This window comes from Corvus hawaiiensis, chromosome 7 (assembly GCF_020740725.1).
Source record: "Corvus hawaiiensis isolate bCorHaw1 chromosome 7, bCorHaw1.pri.cur, whole genome shotgun sequence".
NCBI classification, from domain to species: Eukaryota; Metazoa; Chordata; class Aves; order Passeriformes; family Corvidae; genus Corvus; species Corvus hawaiiensis.
Genome location: NC_063219.1, coordinates 32,226,092 through 32,244,967, shown reverse-complemented (window position 1 = coordinate 32,244,967; position 18,876 = coordinate 32,226,092). Strand labels below are relative to the sequence as shown.

At 41.8% G+C, this 18,876-nt stretch overlaps 1 protein-coding gene and 1 long non-coding RNA gene across 5 annotated transcripts in view; both read right to left on the bottom strand.

Moving 5' to 3' along the window:
• The window catches only part of CCDC93 (coiled-coil domain containing 93), a 36,283-nt gene extending 30,514 nt beyond the window's left edge, over positions 1-5,769 (bottom strand). For 2 of the 4 annotated variants that reach the window (XM_048309819.1, XM_048309818.1), the window contains exons 1-4: positions 5,558-5,769; positions 4,409-4,522; positions 2,617-2,711; positions 3-114 (exon numbers count right to left, since the gene is read on the bottom strand). In XM_048309819.1, the coding sequence (XP_048165776.1) occupies positions 3-114; positions 2,617-2,711; positions 4,409-4,522; positions 5,558-5,599 (363 nt within the window). In that variant the 5' untranslated portion in view covers positions 5,600-5,769. The remainder of the gene's footprint in view (positions 1-2; positions 115-2,616; positions 2,712-4,408; positions 4,523-5,557) is intronic. The other 2 variants (XM_048309816.1, XM_048309817.1) reach the window with 2 other exon arrangements.
• Positions 5,770-12,499: 6,730 nt separating this feature from the next.
• LOC125328744 overlaps positions 12,500-18,876 on the bottom strand; it is a 30,082-nt gene continuing 23,705 nt past the window's right edge. Inside the window, exons 4-5 of the long non-coding RNA XR_007204828.1 lie at positions 16,996-17,277; positions 12,500-15,260 (exon numbers count right to left, since the gene is read on the bottom strand). This is a non-coding gene — a long non-coding RNA (uncharacterized LOC125328744). The remainder of the gene's footprint in view (positions 15,261-16,995; positions 17,278-18,876) is intronic.

Below are 18,876 nucleotides of genomic sequence, written 5' to 3'. Positions count from 1 at the left end.
ACCTGAACAACAGGAAATATATGAATGAAATCCAGTCCCTGGATCTGATGTGGTTCCAAACGATGTGGACACTTCATTTTTGGTAACACTGACACAATTTTTTCAGTTAAGGCACTATTATAAAACAACAAAAAGACAGATGTATATATGCTACAATTTTCTTTTGTAAATTACAAATTATTTTTGCAAACACAATAGTTCAAAGATTCTCTCTAGTGGCTTCCACTATATATACTGAAAAGCAATCAAACTATTTACAACACAGCTTTTACAGGTACTATTTATATCATCAGTCTGTGAAGAGGTGATTAAGCCCCACTTACAGGCTCCTACCTTGGAAATTTAACTATTACAGAAAATTTCAGGATCTGCATGTCTGGACAGATGAAATACCCATGTAAGATACACCTACAAACACCTTTGCACGTTTTAGTGTACACTCAATATGAAGAGACAGTAGCTTTAAGAATAGTTACATTAAGTAAGAGATGTGCACTCCAAGGAAGTCCAGAATCAAATATAAGAACTTAAGACTTTATTTAGCAGAACTCACAGAATATATCCTGATGTTACTCCTGAAACTTTATGAATTTAAATACATACTGCACTTAAAATCTAAATACACAGTACACTTCACATACTTTTCAAGTGACTAAAACTGAATTGGCAGCAATCTCATTCTAGAGCTCAGTAAGAGCTGGTTAAGTGAAAGGATTACCCTGCCACAAGGGATCCCTCTGCAAGAAATTCATCCTGTTTCCACTGAATACCTAATTTTAGGGCAAGAATTTTTTTGGCTACCAATGTTGACAAGTACATTTTTAAAGCAGGTGTCACTACTGAGGATGAAAACTTTACTAGGAAAACCAAAGCTATTTCTCCATGAAGGAAAAAAATTAACTGGTCCAGTATTGACCTCAATGATATTTAATACTGTCCAAAAGGACAACTAAGATCCTGGAAGAACAAAAGGGGATCAAGAGATATGAGACAGTGACCAAAATCTGGGAATAGAGCCTGAAACATTTTACTTTCTGGAGGGAAGTGAAGCACAATCAAAGCCAAGGCAATTAAAACAAAAGCTATTTATCCAATAGATGCAAGATCCTCTCCTAATGTATGTTTCCATGTTTGTTTCAGCTCAGTAATTAAATAACAGGACACCTTCACAATGTCTTTGGAATAATAGTGAGAAAACACAGTTTAACTTTTCCTTATCTTGAGAACACCACAGAAGCCCTGAGCCTCTACCAATACAAACATTACATGGACATCAAAACAGCCTATGCTACTGTCATACTGAACACTTTAGATTTACAAATAAATCATTGTTGCTGTTTTGGGAGAGGAGCCTGGTTTTTGTTTTGCCAATTTTGCATCCAGTCAGCTGGAAAAATAACAGAACACTTTGAGAACAACTTAACTATTTCCTACCTGGTTGTTCTTAAGGATAACAAAGATAAAAAACTACCACCACCATCTTCATTCATGGTCTCTACTTAATTTTTTGCAGTCAGCAATGCTTTATGTAGTTAGTTATGTATGATGATTTGAGTGTCTCCAAATGCAATTGCAATACCCACAAATATTTATTTTGAAAAGTCGTGTAAATGCTCCATGACTTTCAAGAAAACAACACAGAAAGATTTCTTTTTAACTACATTGAGTAAACAAGTCTCTTCATGCCACTGTAATTTGTCAGGCTAATCTTATTTCCTGGAAATTTTAATTATGGCTCTTTTATCACAGATACACATAAAGAAATAATGGAGTTTAGAATGTGTTCCCTATCGCAGCAAAAACAATGTCTATAACCTCCCTGGTACAGGAATTAGCTGGCTTATGAGCAAATTCTATGCCTAAGAAATGAATCAAAACAAAATGTTCTCATTGGGTCACCCTGAGAAGGAAATCCTCCTCCTCAGTATGGGGCAGGTAACTATTTTGGCAACAGTGACATGCTTTAAATTCTGTTTGCTGATGCCTACAATTCCAACCCAGAACCATAAAAGGGAGTCAGAGGTTATTTACACAGCAGAACTGCAGACACATGAAACTCAGGGAAGGTCTTCTAATGTTGCATTCCAGCTTCCAGCAGCGTGGTCTCCCTCTGCCCTTTGCTTTGGCCTCTGCATCATCCCCTTGTGCCAGCACAAGCATCTGTGCAGCTGCACAGAGAACCGGATCCAGGAATTCATTCATGTTAAAACTATTTTCTTTTTTTTTTCTTTTGGGGTGTTTTGGGTTTTTTGGGTTTGGTTTTTTTTTGGGGGGGTAGGTTTTAACCTGCATCAGTTCCCAATTCAGTTCAGTGTGGAGCCACACAAATGCTTTCAGTGCTTAGTAGGGATATAAGAACATTGCAGCCCAGTGGGAATAGCCCTGCCTTTTCCGAAATAAGCTTCTTTCTGGTTTTAGGATTTGTGGAACTACAGTCTGAGAAACCCAGAAACCCATGCAACGTTTTGTAAACAGGCAGTCCTCAAAAGCAGGAAATTTAAACTAAAACTCTTTCTTAGAAACAGAAAAATAGAAGGTAACTTCCCCCTCCCCACCCACTTTTTATTTTCTAAGAAAAAGAAGAAAAATCCCCCACTTGCCATTTAATCAACTCACATTTTTTGACCAATAGTAGAGTTTTCCTGAAATAATAAATCCACATCGATATCGAAGCTGCAGGTAGTGATACACCACGTCATGCCTCCCACCACCTGGCAAAGGAGCAACAGCATGGTCAGGACCACTTTAAACTGAAGAGGTAAACCCAAATACATCTTTGAGGCTTTATTTATTTTAGAAATGACATCTCAGTAATCTCTCCATGCTCAGTATCCTCTCTGCTCTAAGACAGACTGAAATACATGGCATAACCATATCAACTTCATACAATACTACACATAATGCACAGGTACCAGAAGACAGAAACCAGCCTAGCAGTTATTGACAATCTAAATTCCTCTTTTAGCTTTATATATTAGTTTTGAAACAGCTCTCAGATTGAAAAAAGAAAACCAAACAAAAAAAACAATGGATACAAAGCAACAGTATGTTAAATGTCATGACCTCTAAAAAGTGACCATATCAAAATTTTATCAAGGGTCATAATTACTGCAGTCATATATTTACCTCTTTATATACATCTTTGCTACTATTACTTCTTGCTTGCTGACATATGCAACACAAAGTGCTAGACACAGTATCAGCACAGCAATGGAAATCTCCAGCTCTGTAGAAATCTCTATTTCAGGCCCTATTCTGACATACGCATATTTAAACTCCTGAGCCATTTCATCAACTTTACATAAATATTTAAAGACAACTTTTCATAAATATGTGCAAAATAACCTAAATGTATGCAAAGGCAAAGAAGAGAAAAAGGGATTAAAATGTGGAGTAACTTGCCAACATCATGCAGCAAATTAGGACCCCGGGTTTCTAACAAGGTTTCTGACACATCACCCCTCCCACGCTCCCCTCTGGAACTGATAACCTACATATCCCTTTTGCATTAGCAGCGTGATCGTTTTCAGCAGCAATGCTCATTTCGGTGAGGTTGGGCACTGTCATGAAATGGTAACTTTGCAATCGTATTTAAGTAAGTTTAAGTGATTTCTACACATAAATGCAACAATGTTACCTCCTAAGGCAGTCTCCTTGAAACTACTCTCTCTGTGAGCAGACACTCCTGAGCAGCTACTGTTAGCAATACCAAGGAGTTTGAATAAAATAAAATTGCACTGCAAAGTAAGGCTGTGCTATGATCAAAGACAGAGCAGAAAACATAAGAGTCCATTTCAAGGCTGCTGTAGTTCTGTGTTTTCAAACTCTGGTTCAGGAATTTCTCACAGAGTCAGCACTAAAACAATTCAGAAATCTCTCTTCAACCTGAACTTTGCTCACTCTCAGTATCACACACTTCCTGTCTAGGACAATGAAAGGTTAACAAATATGACATTCTATAGATAAGTAAAAACAACCCCAAAATAATCTCTCCAGGCTAACTGTTCCATTCTTACACAGACACTTCCTCATTTCTCATCAATGTTGTTTTTAAAATTACCATGCTATCTCCACATATCCTAGCTATTCTAACTGCTGTTGAGAGAGGGAGGAAAATTCCCTGTACACAATTCTAACATAGGCCATAACACCCACAATAAAAGCAGACAGCAGTTGGTTTGCATCCAGTTGTCTCCTCTAAAACAGGCCTTGCTGCACAAAATTGTCTTTCAAGACTGAGGAGGTCCTGTCTGTCTGAAACTAGGTCATTTGCAGAATTATTCACACAGGGAAGCCTCACAGGTTGCAAATGTCTCTTATAAAGTCACCTAGAATTGCTAAGCAAACTGGCAAAACATATAAGCCTCATACTTAAAAAAGGCATTGAAAAATATTGTGCTGGCCTCACCTTGTCAAAGGGTGATAACCCCTTGATTCTTGCTCGAAAATATCCAGCAGCCACCAACAGTTCCAAAATTTCAGTCAACTTGATGTTTTGCTCCTCATCTTCTCTTGTTTCAACCTGACAAACAAACAACACAACACTAATTCAGCTTTTCTCATTCATTTGAGGAATGAACGTTTTCTGAACTTAACCTTGGCACAGATCACGTACCAGAGAAAAACCTGTCTTCTATGAGCAACTTGGTTTAATGCTAAAACTGTTCATTTGAAAGACATGAAAGAAACAGGTAACACATTTCTACATGGATTTAACATCACATATTTTCACCCAGCTAAATGCTTTTACTGATTGAACTCCTGGTCCACTGCTTGCCTCCAGCTAGTGAGATTGTCCTACTGCCATAAGGCAGTTAATTTATTCTCCATTCCGCACATTTCATTCAATTTCAGGGTTCATAAAATCACACGCCTCAATTTAACCTCTATCCCAGCCGAAACAGGACACGCTTCTATAATTCTTCTACAAAAACAGGAGGACACGCTCACATGGAATTCCACTTTTTGGGCAATGCAATTTCAAAGCACAGCAGTAACAAAAAGTAAACTGTGACGGGCAGCCCGGACAGCCTCAGTGCTCCGAAGCCTCACCACCACAGCCAGCCCGTCCCAGTGCTTTTGTCCCCACCTTACAGGATGAAACCCCACAGCTCCGGGGATACACATGATTTCCTAGAGGCACAGGGCTCCCGAACACCTCGGCCCTAGGCCGGAGAGACGGTAACAAGGTATCCCCCGAGAGCTACAGGGACCCACCTGCACACCCTTCCCACCTCCAACCCTTTGGGCACCCTCTTCCTCTCCGCTCTCTCCCAAGGGAACCCGGCGAGCCCAGCTTGCAGAGGGGACGCGGGAAGCGGTGGTGCACCGAAGGTGACCCGCACAGCGCTGCCGGCAGCCCCACAGGCCTCCCCGCGCCCCCCGCGCCCAGCCTGCTGCGCAGCACCGACCCCCGCGCTCCCGGCGAGGGCCGGGAACGAGGGGAAGGAGCAGCCGGGGATCCCGGGGACGCCGGTGCAGCGGGGCCGGAGCAAGAGCTGCCGCGGCTCGGCAGCGCCCGGGGGACGGGCGGCTGTGAGAGACGCGGCTCCGGTACCTCCTGCGGGGCCTGGCGCTCCTGTCCCCGCGGGACCCCCATCGCCCTCCGCAGCCGGCCGCGCCGCTGTCACGTCCGCTCCCCGCCGCCGCAGCGCCCCGGCGAAGGGGTGTTCCCAGCCGGCGGCTGCCGGGTTCCCCCGGCCTCGCTCAATGGTTCGCCCGCACCCTTCTTGCGTACAAGCGCATCCGGGCCGTGCCATTCGCGGCCGAGGGGGTGCGGGGAAAGGAGGGCGGCGGCTCATGTGACTGACGGGCTGCGCGGAGCGCAGCGGCCGCGGCCCCGCCCGCGGGCTGCGCCCTTGGGGGCGCCCCCGGGTGCCCCCGTGCGTCCCCGTGCCCACGGCCCCGCAGAGCACAGCTCCTCCCCGCCGGCACCGCGGGCCCCGGGCCATTCCCGTGCGCGGCGTTGCCCTTCTCCCGCCGCTGTTTCCTTCTTTTTTTCCCTTTTGCAAGGGGTCCTGAGGCCTCCCGCCAGCATGGAGGACAAGTTAACTGAGTGCTCTGTGACTGCGAGGCGCCTCACGGCCGCTCATGCTCCACAGGGCGCTGAGACTTCTCACTGCCAGCCGTATTTCCTTTGGTGACCGAACAGCTGAAGGGGGGTTTAATTCTGTTTTTTCTCCCCTGCACACAGGTCCCGGAATCACTTAGGTTGGAATCCCAGAATCAATTAGGTTGGAAAAGACCTCTGAAATCACCAGGTCCAAGACTGAACACCACCATGTCAACTGGACCATGGTACCAAGGGCCATTTCTAGGCTTTCCTTAAACACTTCCAGGGACGGTGACTCCACCACTTCCCTAAGAATAGAGCTCCTTCCCCTCGTTCCCGGCCCTCGCCGGGAGCGCGGGGGTCGGTGCCGCGCAGCAGGCTGGGCATGGGGAGGCCTGTGGGGCTGCCGGCAGCGCTGTGCGGGTCACCTTCGGTGCACCATCGCATTCATTCCAATATCTCATCATGCTTTCTGTGAAGAAACTTTTGCTAATAACCTAAACCACCCCTGGCACAGCTTAAGACTATGTCCTCTCATCCTGTCGCTGGTTTCCTGGGAGAAGAGCCCGACCCCCCACCTAGCTGCACCCTCCTCCTTCCAGGGAGTTGCAGAGATTGAAAAAGTCACCCCTGAGCCTCCTCCAGGCTAAACACCCCCCACTCCCTCAGCTGCTGCTCATCAAACAGTCCCATGCTGAGGAACCCCTGCAACATGTGCTGGCTCTACCTCCCAGCGGAGGGCACATCAGGGGGCCACGTCTGAGCATCCCCTGGTGGGAAGGTGGGCACCTGAATGTGCTGGAGCCTGGCCTCCCATCCTGGGCTTGGCAGCACCGGGCAGACCCTGATGGGTGTGCTGGGGTCTGGATGCTGTGCCCAGGCTGGTTGCCAACACACGTTGGATTCATGAATAAAATCACACCAATGCACAGGGATTTGATGGGCTGAACAGCCTGGTAGCAAACCATGGCAGTATTCATGGGTAGCATTCTTGTTGGCGATGGCTTCAGAAATACCTGACAGGGGTCTCTTTTCAAGTCTATCACAGGTGTTCTGTTTCCAGACTCTTTGCCACATATAGAGTATTAAAAAGAATGGCTAGAAGCATCTCAAGAAGGTGAAGGAACAGGAGAGCAGTGTTCCCATCCTTTGGACGGCAGCAGAGCATACGTGAGCCAGTCCATTCTGACTGCTGCCCTGACAGAGTGATCAAAACAATAGTAACAATAATAAAAGTAAAAATAGGCCAGACCAGCTCAGGCCTGGTTTAACCACACACCACATCTTAATTAGAGCTGCAGAACACTGTTCCACAGCCCCAGAGGCTAATGTGGTCAGCACAGCAATATGGACTGTCTGTGTTTCGTCTGTCTTCTCCTCCCAGAGAACTGTACGTCTCTAATTTGATTGCCATGCAGAGGAAGACTGAAGCCAACGAAAAGCAGGGACAAAGAGAAGGGTTGAAACAGCAGGAGAGTGTTAGAAGGGATGTAGACAACCTTCAGACGCACCAGCAAGTACAGGTCATAAGGCAACTGCTGAGAAGAAACATCAACTTGAGAAAAATTTTCTTGAGCCATGATATGGTCATGAAATTCATTTCCAAAGAAATACATTAAAGAAAAAGGAAAAATAAACAGCCAAAAGTAGTATAAACTAGGGGCTTAAGTAGTAACTGAGTATCAGACAAGGGAGGGAATTAACCCACCCCAGGAAACAGAACTGTTTCTCTGGCTTTTTAAAGCACAGTAATCCAAAGGAAGGAGACAGGGCTAATTAACTCCTATGAACTTTAAAACTCATGCAACTGGCCCCCAAAATCACAAAGCTGCCCTGAAATGATGTAGTTACAGAAATGTAATAGGTTGTTTTAATTTGCTCTATGTCTATGAGACCACAAGGACTGGAAACATTTTTCTCCTTTATAGGCTGGAATTTTCCTTCTGTTGGTATGTAGTTAGGAAAGAAAAAGGAAAGGCACAAAAATACAAAAATCTATGGTCATTACAACTCATCTTGGATCACTTGAACCTCAATACAATACTTCTCAAAAGCACTGCTTCCCAATACCTAATTGTGATGCAAATTCACTCAGTTACCCAGACAGAGCTGTTGTCCCCTATGACATTTGGATAATCAATCTTCTAAATACCACTTAGGTTTAAGAAGAGTCCCAAGAGGGTTACCATCTAAAAAAGAAAAACCTCCCTTCCTTCAGGTTTTTAGATTTTGTGCTTGCAAATCTCTAGCAGATTTAACTTAGGCTTTGTTTTCCCTTTCCCTACTTCATTTTGATCTGTGAAGGTAAGTGAGCTCTGGTGCTTGGTGCAGCTGCTTTCAACAATCATGTCTTGAATTTCCTTTTTCATTAATCTTGATCCCATGAAGCTGAGCTGAAGAGCTTCATCCTTTTTTCATACAGCCATGTGATTCATTTCGCTGTTCAGCCTGGACTTGCGACATCATCAAACTCAGTCACCACTGAAAATGTAGCAGTAGGTCTCACTGTCTCTTCTAGCACATATTTGTTTCTTTTTGTAATAAGAAGAAAAATGTGTGATGGAGTTGTAACAGCAACAGGAAGGGTTCCACTCTTTGTAGAGCAGACACAGTTAGATAAACAAAGTAACTTAAGTAACTTTCCAATGTTCTCTATGCTGAGAAGGCCTAAAAGCAATTTATTTCCATTCTGCATGATAGATAAAATTAAGTATAACTTCCTGTGCAATGGTCCTTCCTACAGCATCTTCTTGTTAAGGTACAACATTTGTTTATGGATACCATAAAACAAAGTGTCATGGACACATCTCGGAGTAAATGGAAAGGATCTCAGTGGTTGCACTGGGCTATGGACCTCGGTACTGCCATGACTGCATCTTCTCAGTTGGATTCCTACTAACAGCAGAAAGTGAAGCCAGCTGTAGGGAACTAAACCCAAGCCTTCCAGACTCAGTGTCAAATTCTGCATTGTTTTCTGTGGCTCATCTCTTGGGTGAGCTCTTTTTTCAAGCCATTTTGTTGCCTAGCAGCCCCAGCAGAGAGATCACTTCCATCCTGATCCCTAATGAAATGATACCTGTGATGGTTTTCATCCAGGTTTCTGGAATCAGCAATACTGTTGGCCACAGCACTAGAATCTCCCTCTGTATGCATTTACTCTTTTAATTTGTTGTCTTGGTTGTATCCCATCTCCTTACAGTTACTCGGCTCCCCTTCATCTATTTCCTGAGATGTAGTAAGCATAGAGAACCATTCAGTGGGCAATTGCAAATTCCCAATTATCGTCAGCGGAAATGAGACTGTGCACTGTGAAATGAAAAAGTCACAGACCTGTTACAGTAGCCACTGTGTTAGGGGCTGCAGCAGACCATTGCATTTTTGCATTGCAAACCGACTGATATTCTCTGCAAGGTATTGTGCCCTTTCAGCACTCACCTAGAACAGCAAATAGTGATGTTTTAAACATGCTCACTATCGTACCCATGGGTGACATTCAGAAGGTCCAGTCCAGCCAAGGTCCTGTTCAGTCTCTCCTCTGAACAATTCCTATTTTCGGCACTTAATAGTTTAAAACAAACAGGCAGACAAAAATATGTTTGTGTCATTTTTAACATTGTTTAATATTGTTAAGATTGGCAATATGAACACAAACATTTTTAGCTCACTTTCCAAGCTGTTAGCTCATCCCAACCAAACCCAAGGCAAACATAGGCAAAACAGGTGAGAGTAATGGCTGCGGTAACACAAGAAACTCCTGTTCATGGTCATTTTGGTGATGTAGTTAGAAAAGGGCCACAGAGTAGTTCCTTTCTTAAATAGGAGGAAGAGGAAAGACTTTGTGGCCTGTGGAATCTGGAGAAGAAAAGGTAGTCTGATAGTGAAAATACTGAGGTTCTGATAAGAAAAAAAGTCACAGATCCCTCCTGGTCCACATAACAGAAGCTGGCAGAATTGGTGGCTGGTCCTCTCTACAGTTTCATCTGTGCCTGGTCTAAAGTCTGCCTGGAGAGTAATGAGAATATTATAACTAAGTATCTGACAAATACTAAAGGTTTTACCAGACTTCTCTTTCTGCATCATCATGATTTTGATCACATGACTCAAAGACTGTGGTCAGGATACGCAAGTAGCCAAGCATTTTGGGTATTTCAATTTTTGAGAGGCTTGATTTTCAGAGAGTGCTACTGTACTCTCTTTGAAAATCAGGCTGCTGAGGAGTTTCTCAGTTTCTATATGGGTACACGTTGCAAAGTCCAGGCAAGGACAGGCACAGCACACCTTGACACAGAGTAGCCACCCCCAGAGAGGTTTGTTTGGGACAGTGCCTTTACACCTCTTCTGAAAGTCTCAGGTCATCTGTAGCTGTTATGCTCAAAAGAAATTAATCTCCGGGACAATGAAGTGGGTCTTTCTAACTCACAAATCCATAGAATTACTAATTAAGTCTGATTCACTGAGCCTCGACCTGAGAAGGAACAAACAAAATGAGAACCTTTGCACTCTAAGTGCATCACAGACTCCTTAATTTGGGCCAGGATATTAAATTACAGATCACAGCTCTGTCTGTGATGCTCGCACAGTGAAGAAATACTTTGCTTCATTTGTGTATTGAGACTGAGCAAATCTGGAATTGTTGGAAAACAAAAAGCCCAGGAACTTATAAATATATTTGTGAAAGGTAAAACTTCTCCAAACAGAATCACCAGTAAGATTTATTTGATGTTCAAAGAATAAGAGACTAGAGGTCATTGGATTACTGATTTACAAATCTTTTCAAAGGTGCAGAGAGGTATATATTTTCACTGTGGCATTTTTAGGCAAAATATATGGATTTAGACTTTACCTTCTACATGCCAGAATAGTATGACACATCCTTCACTTAAAATAGTTGTAAAAATGAACAGTAATTTCCCAATGGAGTGAGATAGTCTGAAACAGTTAACAGACTTCTCACAGGTACACCTCACTCCCAGGAGAATGATGATCTAAGATGGAGGAGATTTTTGGCTTTTCTTCTTCTATGTTGATTTTTTGAAAGAGAATTGGAAAGGCAGATAAGTAGTAAGAGAAGCAAGATAAAATATCAGTGATGTAGAGGTAAAAAAGACAGAACTGTAGAGATTCAAGGTGAGCATGGGAAGTGTAACCTTGGACAGAGCTAAGCAAAAAGGAAAATAGCCTACAGAAAAAAAAAAAAAGGCTGTGTTCTGTCTCAGTGTCTCAGCAGACATCCAGTTTAACCTGAGTAATTTATACATGTGTGCATTTTGAAATTAAACAGTCCCACTGAGCAATGCTCTTTAGGAATTTTAGCCTGACTGCAACTTAACCCTAAATGAAAAGCAAACTCTGCTACCCTTCACTACCACTCCCTCCATCTTCAGACTGCTTCTACACAGGGGATCCTGGCGTAATCCAAAACTGCAGTAGAACTACGTGCCTTTTTAAGAATCAAATCTTGCTTACACTCAGGCAGACACTGACGAATGGGGGAAGAGCACCCTCTGGTGACACCAGGCACATCGCTGTATTCTGCTGCCAGTAAGACATGCATTCCTGGAGTACCGGCTGTGCTCTGGAAAGCCGCCTCGAGGTGGTTTAATATGTTTTAATTCATTATTCAGTTATACATACGGAGTACAAGAGTGAGCATCCTGAAAACAAATCAGGGCTGACAGTGACCTTACTTCTCCTGTCCCTTAAATCACTGAGTTCTTGTAATTTGAATCAAACATTTTCTGAATTGTTCTGAGACATTTTTTAGGAGGCTTTGGAGCAGGTTTTATGGGCATCATGAAATGCAGTCCCAAGTTTTATTGCACTGGACAGTTCAAGGTTTTTCAGAGTGTGATCCAAGTATTTTCTTACAGTGTTCAAGAAGCTTGGCTGAGCTGTCTTTTCAAAGATTTTCTTTTTCTACAGAAGCAATTATTAAGAAAAATGAATTACTTTTTGCTGTTCTAGCTATTCAGAGGTAAGGGAAAAGGATGGATCTTAACCTGTTATTTGCAAATCATAGCTAATTTCAACACAAATTGAACCCAAATATGCTAACAAATAAAATACACAATTTTTCTGAATAAGTTCTTCTTCACAATGGTGATGGCACACATTTCATTAAAATTCAAGGGCAAACTAATGTGAGTTTCTTTAGGAGTTAATAAAAGCAGTTAGTAGCTATAGTAAGTCTAGAAAACACTTTCTGGAATTTTAGTCTGCAAAGGACTGGTTTTCTAAGGCTGGGGTTTGTGCAGACTGATTCTCTCACCCTTCAAAAGCTGCGCAAAGCCCCTAAATATCAGGGAACCTTGCCAAAAACTAGGTAAAAGTCAAGAATGTTAAAACCATGGAAGTTCTTAACTGTACTTAACTCAAGTATGTAATTCATTAAAAAAATGGTCATGTAATTACCAAATTATTTTTTAATTTATCACACAAATCTGGTCCACATAATATTGATTTAATATTTTATTTAATAAGATAATACAGCATTACATCTCCAAAATGTAAAGATAATCATCAGAATGTCACCTAGCCTAAAACTGAGTAGCCTATCTGAGTAAGTCAGCACAGAGCATCTCATGATTACCATGAAGGAAAAGTGATATGTTGTGCTTCTTTCCAGCATCTCACAACAGTGGCCTGAGGAATCTTCATTCAGCCTGTGATGCTGAGTAGAAATGTTGAGTTCGTTTCCATGTTCATTGTGCTGTAGCAGAAATACCCAACTGGTAATTCTAGTGCTTTGTGCAGTGAGGAATATTCAGGAAGTTTGCAATGGTTGATGAGTTGGAGAAAATCACTCATACTAAACGGTGACTTGAAAACAGATCCATTATTGCCCAAGAGAATGAGGGAGGATAAAGTTACATCTTCAAAAGCTTTAGCTTTCAATTTATATGATTTCTAAGGCTTCTTAAAGCACAAGAAGTTAAAAAACAAAACAAGACCCAGTTTCCACCTTCCACTTGGAAGAAGCTGCCTTGTGCAGAAACAATAAGCAGCCTGCCCAAATCGTGGCAGCTTTCTGTCCTTTACAACAGCACGACCAGGTGCCCACTGTGGCCAGAAACATTTGTATTGAGTCACCTTTGGTGGGGTTCTTGCTTTCAGATTCGTGTATCTGCATCCACTCTTGCCAAAGATCTAATGTCATTTACCAGAAAGAGACAATTCCAACATCAGCTATCAGTCTTACCTGCTTTTTGTTCCTTCACAAGTGCTATCACAAAGCAATCAATTGACCTGAGCTCAGGTCTCCCTGAAGCTGTTTTGTTGCTAATAAAAGCATGGGTCATTTAAAAAAGAAACCTTCACTTGGGTTTATTATCCTTAATGTTATTAAACAATGAACATTAAAAATTCAATCTCCACAAACAATGTAATCAACCTATATCAGGTGATTTAATATACCTAAATCATATATCAACATGAAGGGTTTTCCATCTGATTTGAGGGGGCTTTGCACCCCTGGAAATTTTTTTTTCCAGCAACCATAAAATGAAGAAAACCTTTGTTTCTTAATTAAAACAGAAGCTTTCACCTGATCCCTTGATTCTGGGAGCTGGGCTATAATCAAACATCAAATATTGCAAGGGTCATAATAAAAATAAGAATTTTCAATGCCTTATTATGCAACTTCACATCCTTTATGCAGGGCCACTCAGGAGAAAGATTTACCTCTAAGATTGTCAGCACTTTTCTTATCAGTCACCTCAAAAGCAGCAGTATGGCTGACTCCTGTGACTGTGCTGGATTTTTTTACAGTTCAAGGCTAATGAAGTCTTTTGTTGCAGAATTCTCCTAGCAATTTCTTCACTGTCTCCAGTAGTTCATATCCTTGTGATTTTGAAAGGCTGGAAGTAATATGTCTGGAGTTATACTGCTTATCCCCAAAGCATGCCCTCTTATCAGGAACTATGCCTTCTAGAAAAAAAAGGTGGAAAAGGATGCCTTGTAACTTCCATGATTTTAAAATTAGGAGGAATGTTCCTACAGGTACACAAATACCTGGGATATGCCATATGCTGTCCAGTGTAGTTTGTTTGGAATGGCTATTAAAGTCACAGCTCATTCACAAAGCAAGTGTTAACTCCAGCAAGCTCTGCTGCCCGTTGCTGCTGCCTTCTTTCTTGGGATCCATATTAGTTTTACTTAGTATGAAAAACAGATGTGCAGCTACATTCTGTCTCCTAAATCTATCTCTGTGAGGGAATATAACCTCTTCCAGTTGCCCATCTCTTGGCCTTGCTCTGCCAACTTACCATACCCCAGGCTATGATGCCCTGTAGCTGCAGAGATGCATTGCTTCTCTTACTCAGACTTTGTAAACCAAAAAGCCATGCTGTGAAACTCTTCCATTTCCCACAGATGGACTCAGCAGAAATTAATTCCTTCCACTTTGGGAAGCCTGGGGCTGGTGGGAAGCGGAGCAGTGAGAATGGAGCAATGCCATAACTGGAGCCATGGGGAGCAGAAATGACTGAATCCAGGAACTGCTTCATGGGGGAAGATGCAGTTGCTCCCATTAATTCAGGGACTGTAACTTCCACCAAAGGAATAATTAACCTTTTACCTTGCCTACTGTTCTACTGAGTTTAAAGCCACTTCTCTGGCTTCATCTCTTCTGATGAAACTGTCTCCCAGTTCCCTTTCTACAGCAGATTTAAAGAAAAATCTGACAGTGCATTTTCTTTTTTGTCAGTCTTTGCTTCCCTAACTGGCTGTCGTCTAGTCAATCCATCTACTATACTCTTCCCTTTGCATAGCCAAAAAAACCCCTGCAATTTTTTGATTTAGAAAGTAGGATGAATTGAGTGCATATGCTCTATCAGAACATCACATCAGGATTCACCTGCCTTTATTTCTGGAAGTGTGTATGAAGTGAAGCAGCATGTTTCATAGTGGCTCAGAGAAAACAGGTCTGTGCTGGTCTGTGAGAGACAGAACAGCCAAGCCTGCTTTCAGGAAGACAAAGTGAACTGGGAGTTCCAAAGTGAGAAGGAAAGCAGTGGCTTTCGTGCCATGCAGTAAGCTAGAACTACCAGGTACCAGTAATTTTCCATGAACTTTCCAAGAGGCAGAACTTCAAATGTTGAGCCAGTTCTGAAGATACTTCAGTTTATGAAGTCTGCCTCCACATATGCTGAGTGGTTGTGCAGAAGAGTGGATGTTCTCAGGAGAGCATCCACTCATTTCATAGGAGAGACTGAGGAAACTAAATGCATGGTGAAAGGGTTAGAGTCAGAACAAGTATTTTAAACATTTTATGGAGAGATAAAACAAGAAGAAAAAAAGCAACATCTCTGGCCTTTGACCATGGTCAACTCTAGCCCAACCTTTTTCCAAAGTGTTTTATGTAACTCTTTCGTTTTCAGAGTCTTTTGTTCCATGTCTCATACTGAGGTTTATCAGGAGATCTGGACATGAGTTTGACTGTTTCTACATTCTGCCCACCAGAACACACTCCTGTGCTAACAGGCTACCAAATGCTGGACAAGACTTTTTCCCATACATCTTGTTGCCCTGAGAGTTGGTGTTCTACTAAGGAACCCGCAACGCTGGTGTTCCATTCTGATGCTTCTTCACTGAACTCCATACCAAATTCACTCCATTTATAAGGCAGAATAAGATTTTTCTAACTGCCAGGTCTGCACTTAACACAGTATCTGAAAATCGAGCTACATTTTTTCAGCCATATAGCTCATAACTTAGCTTTGATAGCGACACATATTCTGAGATCAGGACCAAAACGCAATTTTATTTTTTGGACTTAAGAGAAGATATATAGAATATATCTTGCTTTTTCTACAGCTGTACTGATTATTAGCCGTTTTAGTAATTAAAAAAAAAAAATCAGAAAAGCAAGGAGATTGGAAGCAATGCCATGAGGAGTTAATACCAAAGTAGTACTGCCACTGACAAGAGCCTATTCTTGACATTGCAGAGTAAAAATATACTATTTGTAATAAATGTATATAACTGTAATATCATTTATCTTTCAAGGCCATCAGATCAACTATCTAAACACAATATTTGTGTTAATCTTCAAATATCACCTTGTCTTCCACAGACATTCTGCTGGCAGTCTTAGCCAAAGCCTGCTGTGGTTGAAGGAAAGTTTTCTGTTGTTTTATATTGAATCAGGCCAAAGAACTAAGTCATTGAGTCAAAGCTGGAAAGACGTACATAGGAAGTAATAGAAGATGTCATGCTTTTACAGACTTCCCATCTCTAACTGCACCCATCAGTAGCAGAATATATTCCAATTTTAATATCTTCTCCATAAGCAAACTATTTTTTCAATTAACAGCCTACATATACATATATTTCTGGGGGTTTTTTTGAAGGGGTGCTGTTCAGTTGGTTGATTGTCTTTTTTTTTTTTTTTCCTGGATGCAACCCATTATCCACACTGAGTGTTATTTGTTAGATGTAGTGAAAATGCCAGCATCAAGTAACTAGACTGGAAGGAACTTCCTGACATACTGAATGAGGTATGAAATACTGACATACTGAAAGAGATGAGGATCCATCTGCTCTGGTGCTCTCTGGCTGATAAACTGATGGTGCTTTCATTGCACAAAATGAGAAATGTTATAATTACTGATTACTCTTCAAGCCATTATTCTAGGTACTTTAAAGCAAGGTGGAAAAGATGGGATTTTCCAGGATCTGTTTGAAGGAACATAGGGCAAGAGTGCTGTCAAAAAGAACATGAGCAAAAGCAGGAGGAAAATGCAGAAGGAAAATGTGCCAAAGAATGGTGGCATTACTTAGGTTGGTGTTACTGCAGTCTTCACAAGGTGTGACAAGGATAAAACACTCCCTTGGGTGAGGTAAAGGATGCATGGGACACAAACCTTATGAACAACTATTTCCTTCCTGTCCTTTACAACACATTAAAATTGTGTAAGAGTTGGAAGTGCTTTGGCAAGTCCTACCTGGGCACATCACAGCTATTTCCCAGCCTGCAGGCCAGCTTCCCTTCCTTGACAGCAGGTGGCGGTGAAGTTAAACAAATGAGTGGCAATAAGTCGAGAAAACATGTTTTGCCTGGTGGCTAGCGTTGCTGGAGATAGCTCAGAGCGCCCCGTGCATATTCAGACAGTGCAAGGTTCACTTCCAATGCAGAGATCTCCTGTAGCACATTCAGGAGGCAGAAAATATTAATTCATCCATAGCTGTTTGCAGTCCAAGTCGTGTTTATTTTGTTTATGATGTCTCTGGTGACAGAAACAGTAGAACAGATAGAATCTGTTACAATTTCTTTCTTACATCCCTCTTTCATACATTTAAAATCTTTGCATAGCTGAACAGATGAGGATGAAGCTCAGTTTCAAGTGAGCAAACTTTTACTCTTTATTATGTGTCTTGTGCTTCCTCTAAGAAAATGAAGATACATCACCATGGGTTGCTTTATAACTTTTATATTGCCAATTATTTTTTGCTGCAAAAAAACTGTGTGAAGGGGTTATTAAGGCCATAAGAACAGAGATTGAAAGTAAACTTTTAGAGTCTTGCCCTACACTTTAAATTAATCTCACTTCTGGTGGCAGGATGGGAGAGGGGGCTGTTTGTTTTCCAGTTTCCATCAGGCAAATGATGGAGCTGTCAGTACAGATATTTGATTGCAACTTCTAAGTTCCTTGCCTAAAGTGAAAAAGGGATGAATACGCCTTAAATATGTACCTTGAAGGCCCAGACTTTCATTTCAAAACCAATTCAAGACAAAGCAAACTCTGGGTGAAGCCTCAGCTGCTATCAGTGCTGACCTGAGTGTCACTACTTCGACAGCAGGAGGAGAGGAACCAGAGGAACCTTTCTTGCCCTGCTCTTTTGGACCATTAATGCACTGCAACAGACTTGGACTCTGCAGTCCTGTTCTTAAGAGAGGTGCCAGGCCAGTGGGCCTGCTCAGAGAAGAAAAGGGCTGCTCCCTGGAGTTTGTCCTTATCATGACATCCATAATGTATGTTCTCTTTTCAAGCTCATATTTACACATCTTATAGTCTAAATATGCTTTTAATTTTCCTGTTGTATTAAAACTTTTAGTTAAAAAATTCACATGACACTCCAACAGACATATTTATAACAAGCAAGGGCATAGGTCTCAATCACTTGTGAAGAAGCAGCCCTTCTTAATCTGTCAGTCAATCCATGCACAAAATGCACGGAGCATCAATTTCTTTTTAGGTTATTCACTGTGACTTATGTATCTGCCAATAAATCTAAAATACAGGTCAAAGAATATGTAGCTCAAGTAAATCTATAAATGTAGCAGAAAAGCTTCACTAACTACCTCAGATTGCCAAAGCTGAGGTCATTTCCTTGTTGTGAAAAATACTGAGTCCATAAATTATTTTTATCACCTCTGGGGCAATGCAAACAGTTTCCAACAGATGCTGAAAGTATGATATGTTTTTTATTTGATATCAGAACACTACTTTTACACAGCTCTTAAAACACAAGGTCCAAGATTCTGCTAGTGCTTTAAGGCCCCAATTCAGCAACATATTAAACAGATGCTTCAGGCCCTGACATTAAACACGTGCCAAAGTGCTTTGTTGCATAATCACAAATTGCTAAATTGGAGCCCAAAGACTAAATCTTTTTCCCATGAAACTCTGGATCTACCTTCTGTTTCCCTTCAAGGAAAACAAGGCATTTATTCAAACATAATATACATAAGCATTCAAAAACATTCAAAAAGGCTTTTCTTTCAGAGATCACTGGGTGAGCCACAGCTCTGGAAGTAAACCTTGGACAAAAATTGATGTACCATTTTTTACAACAGTTTAACTGGTGTTTGCTTAAGATTTAGT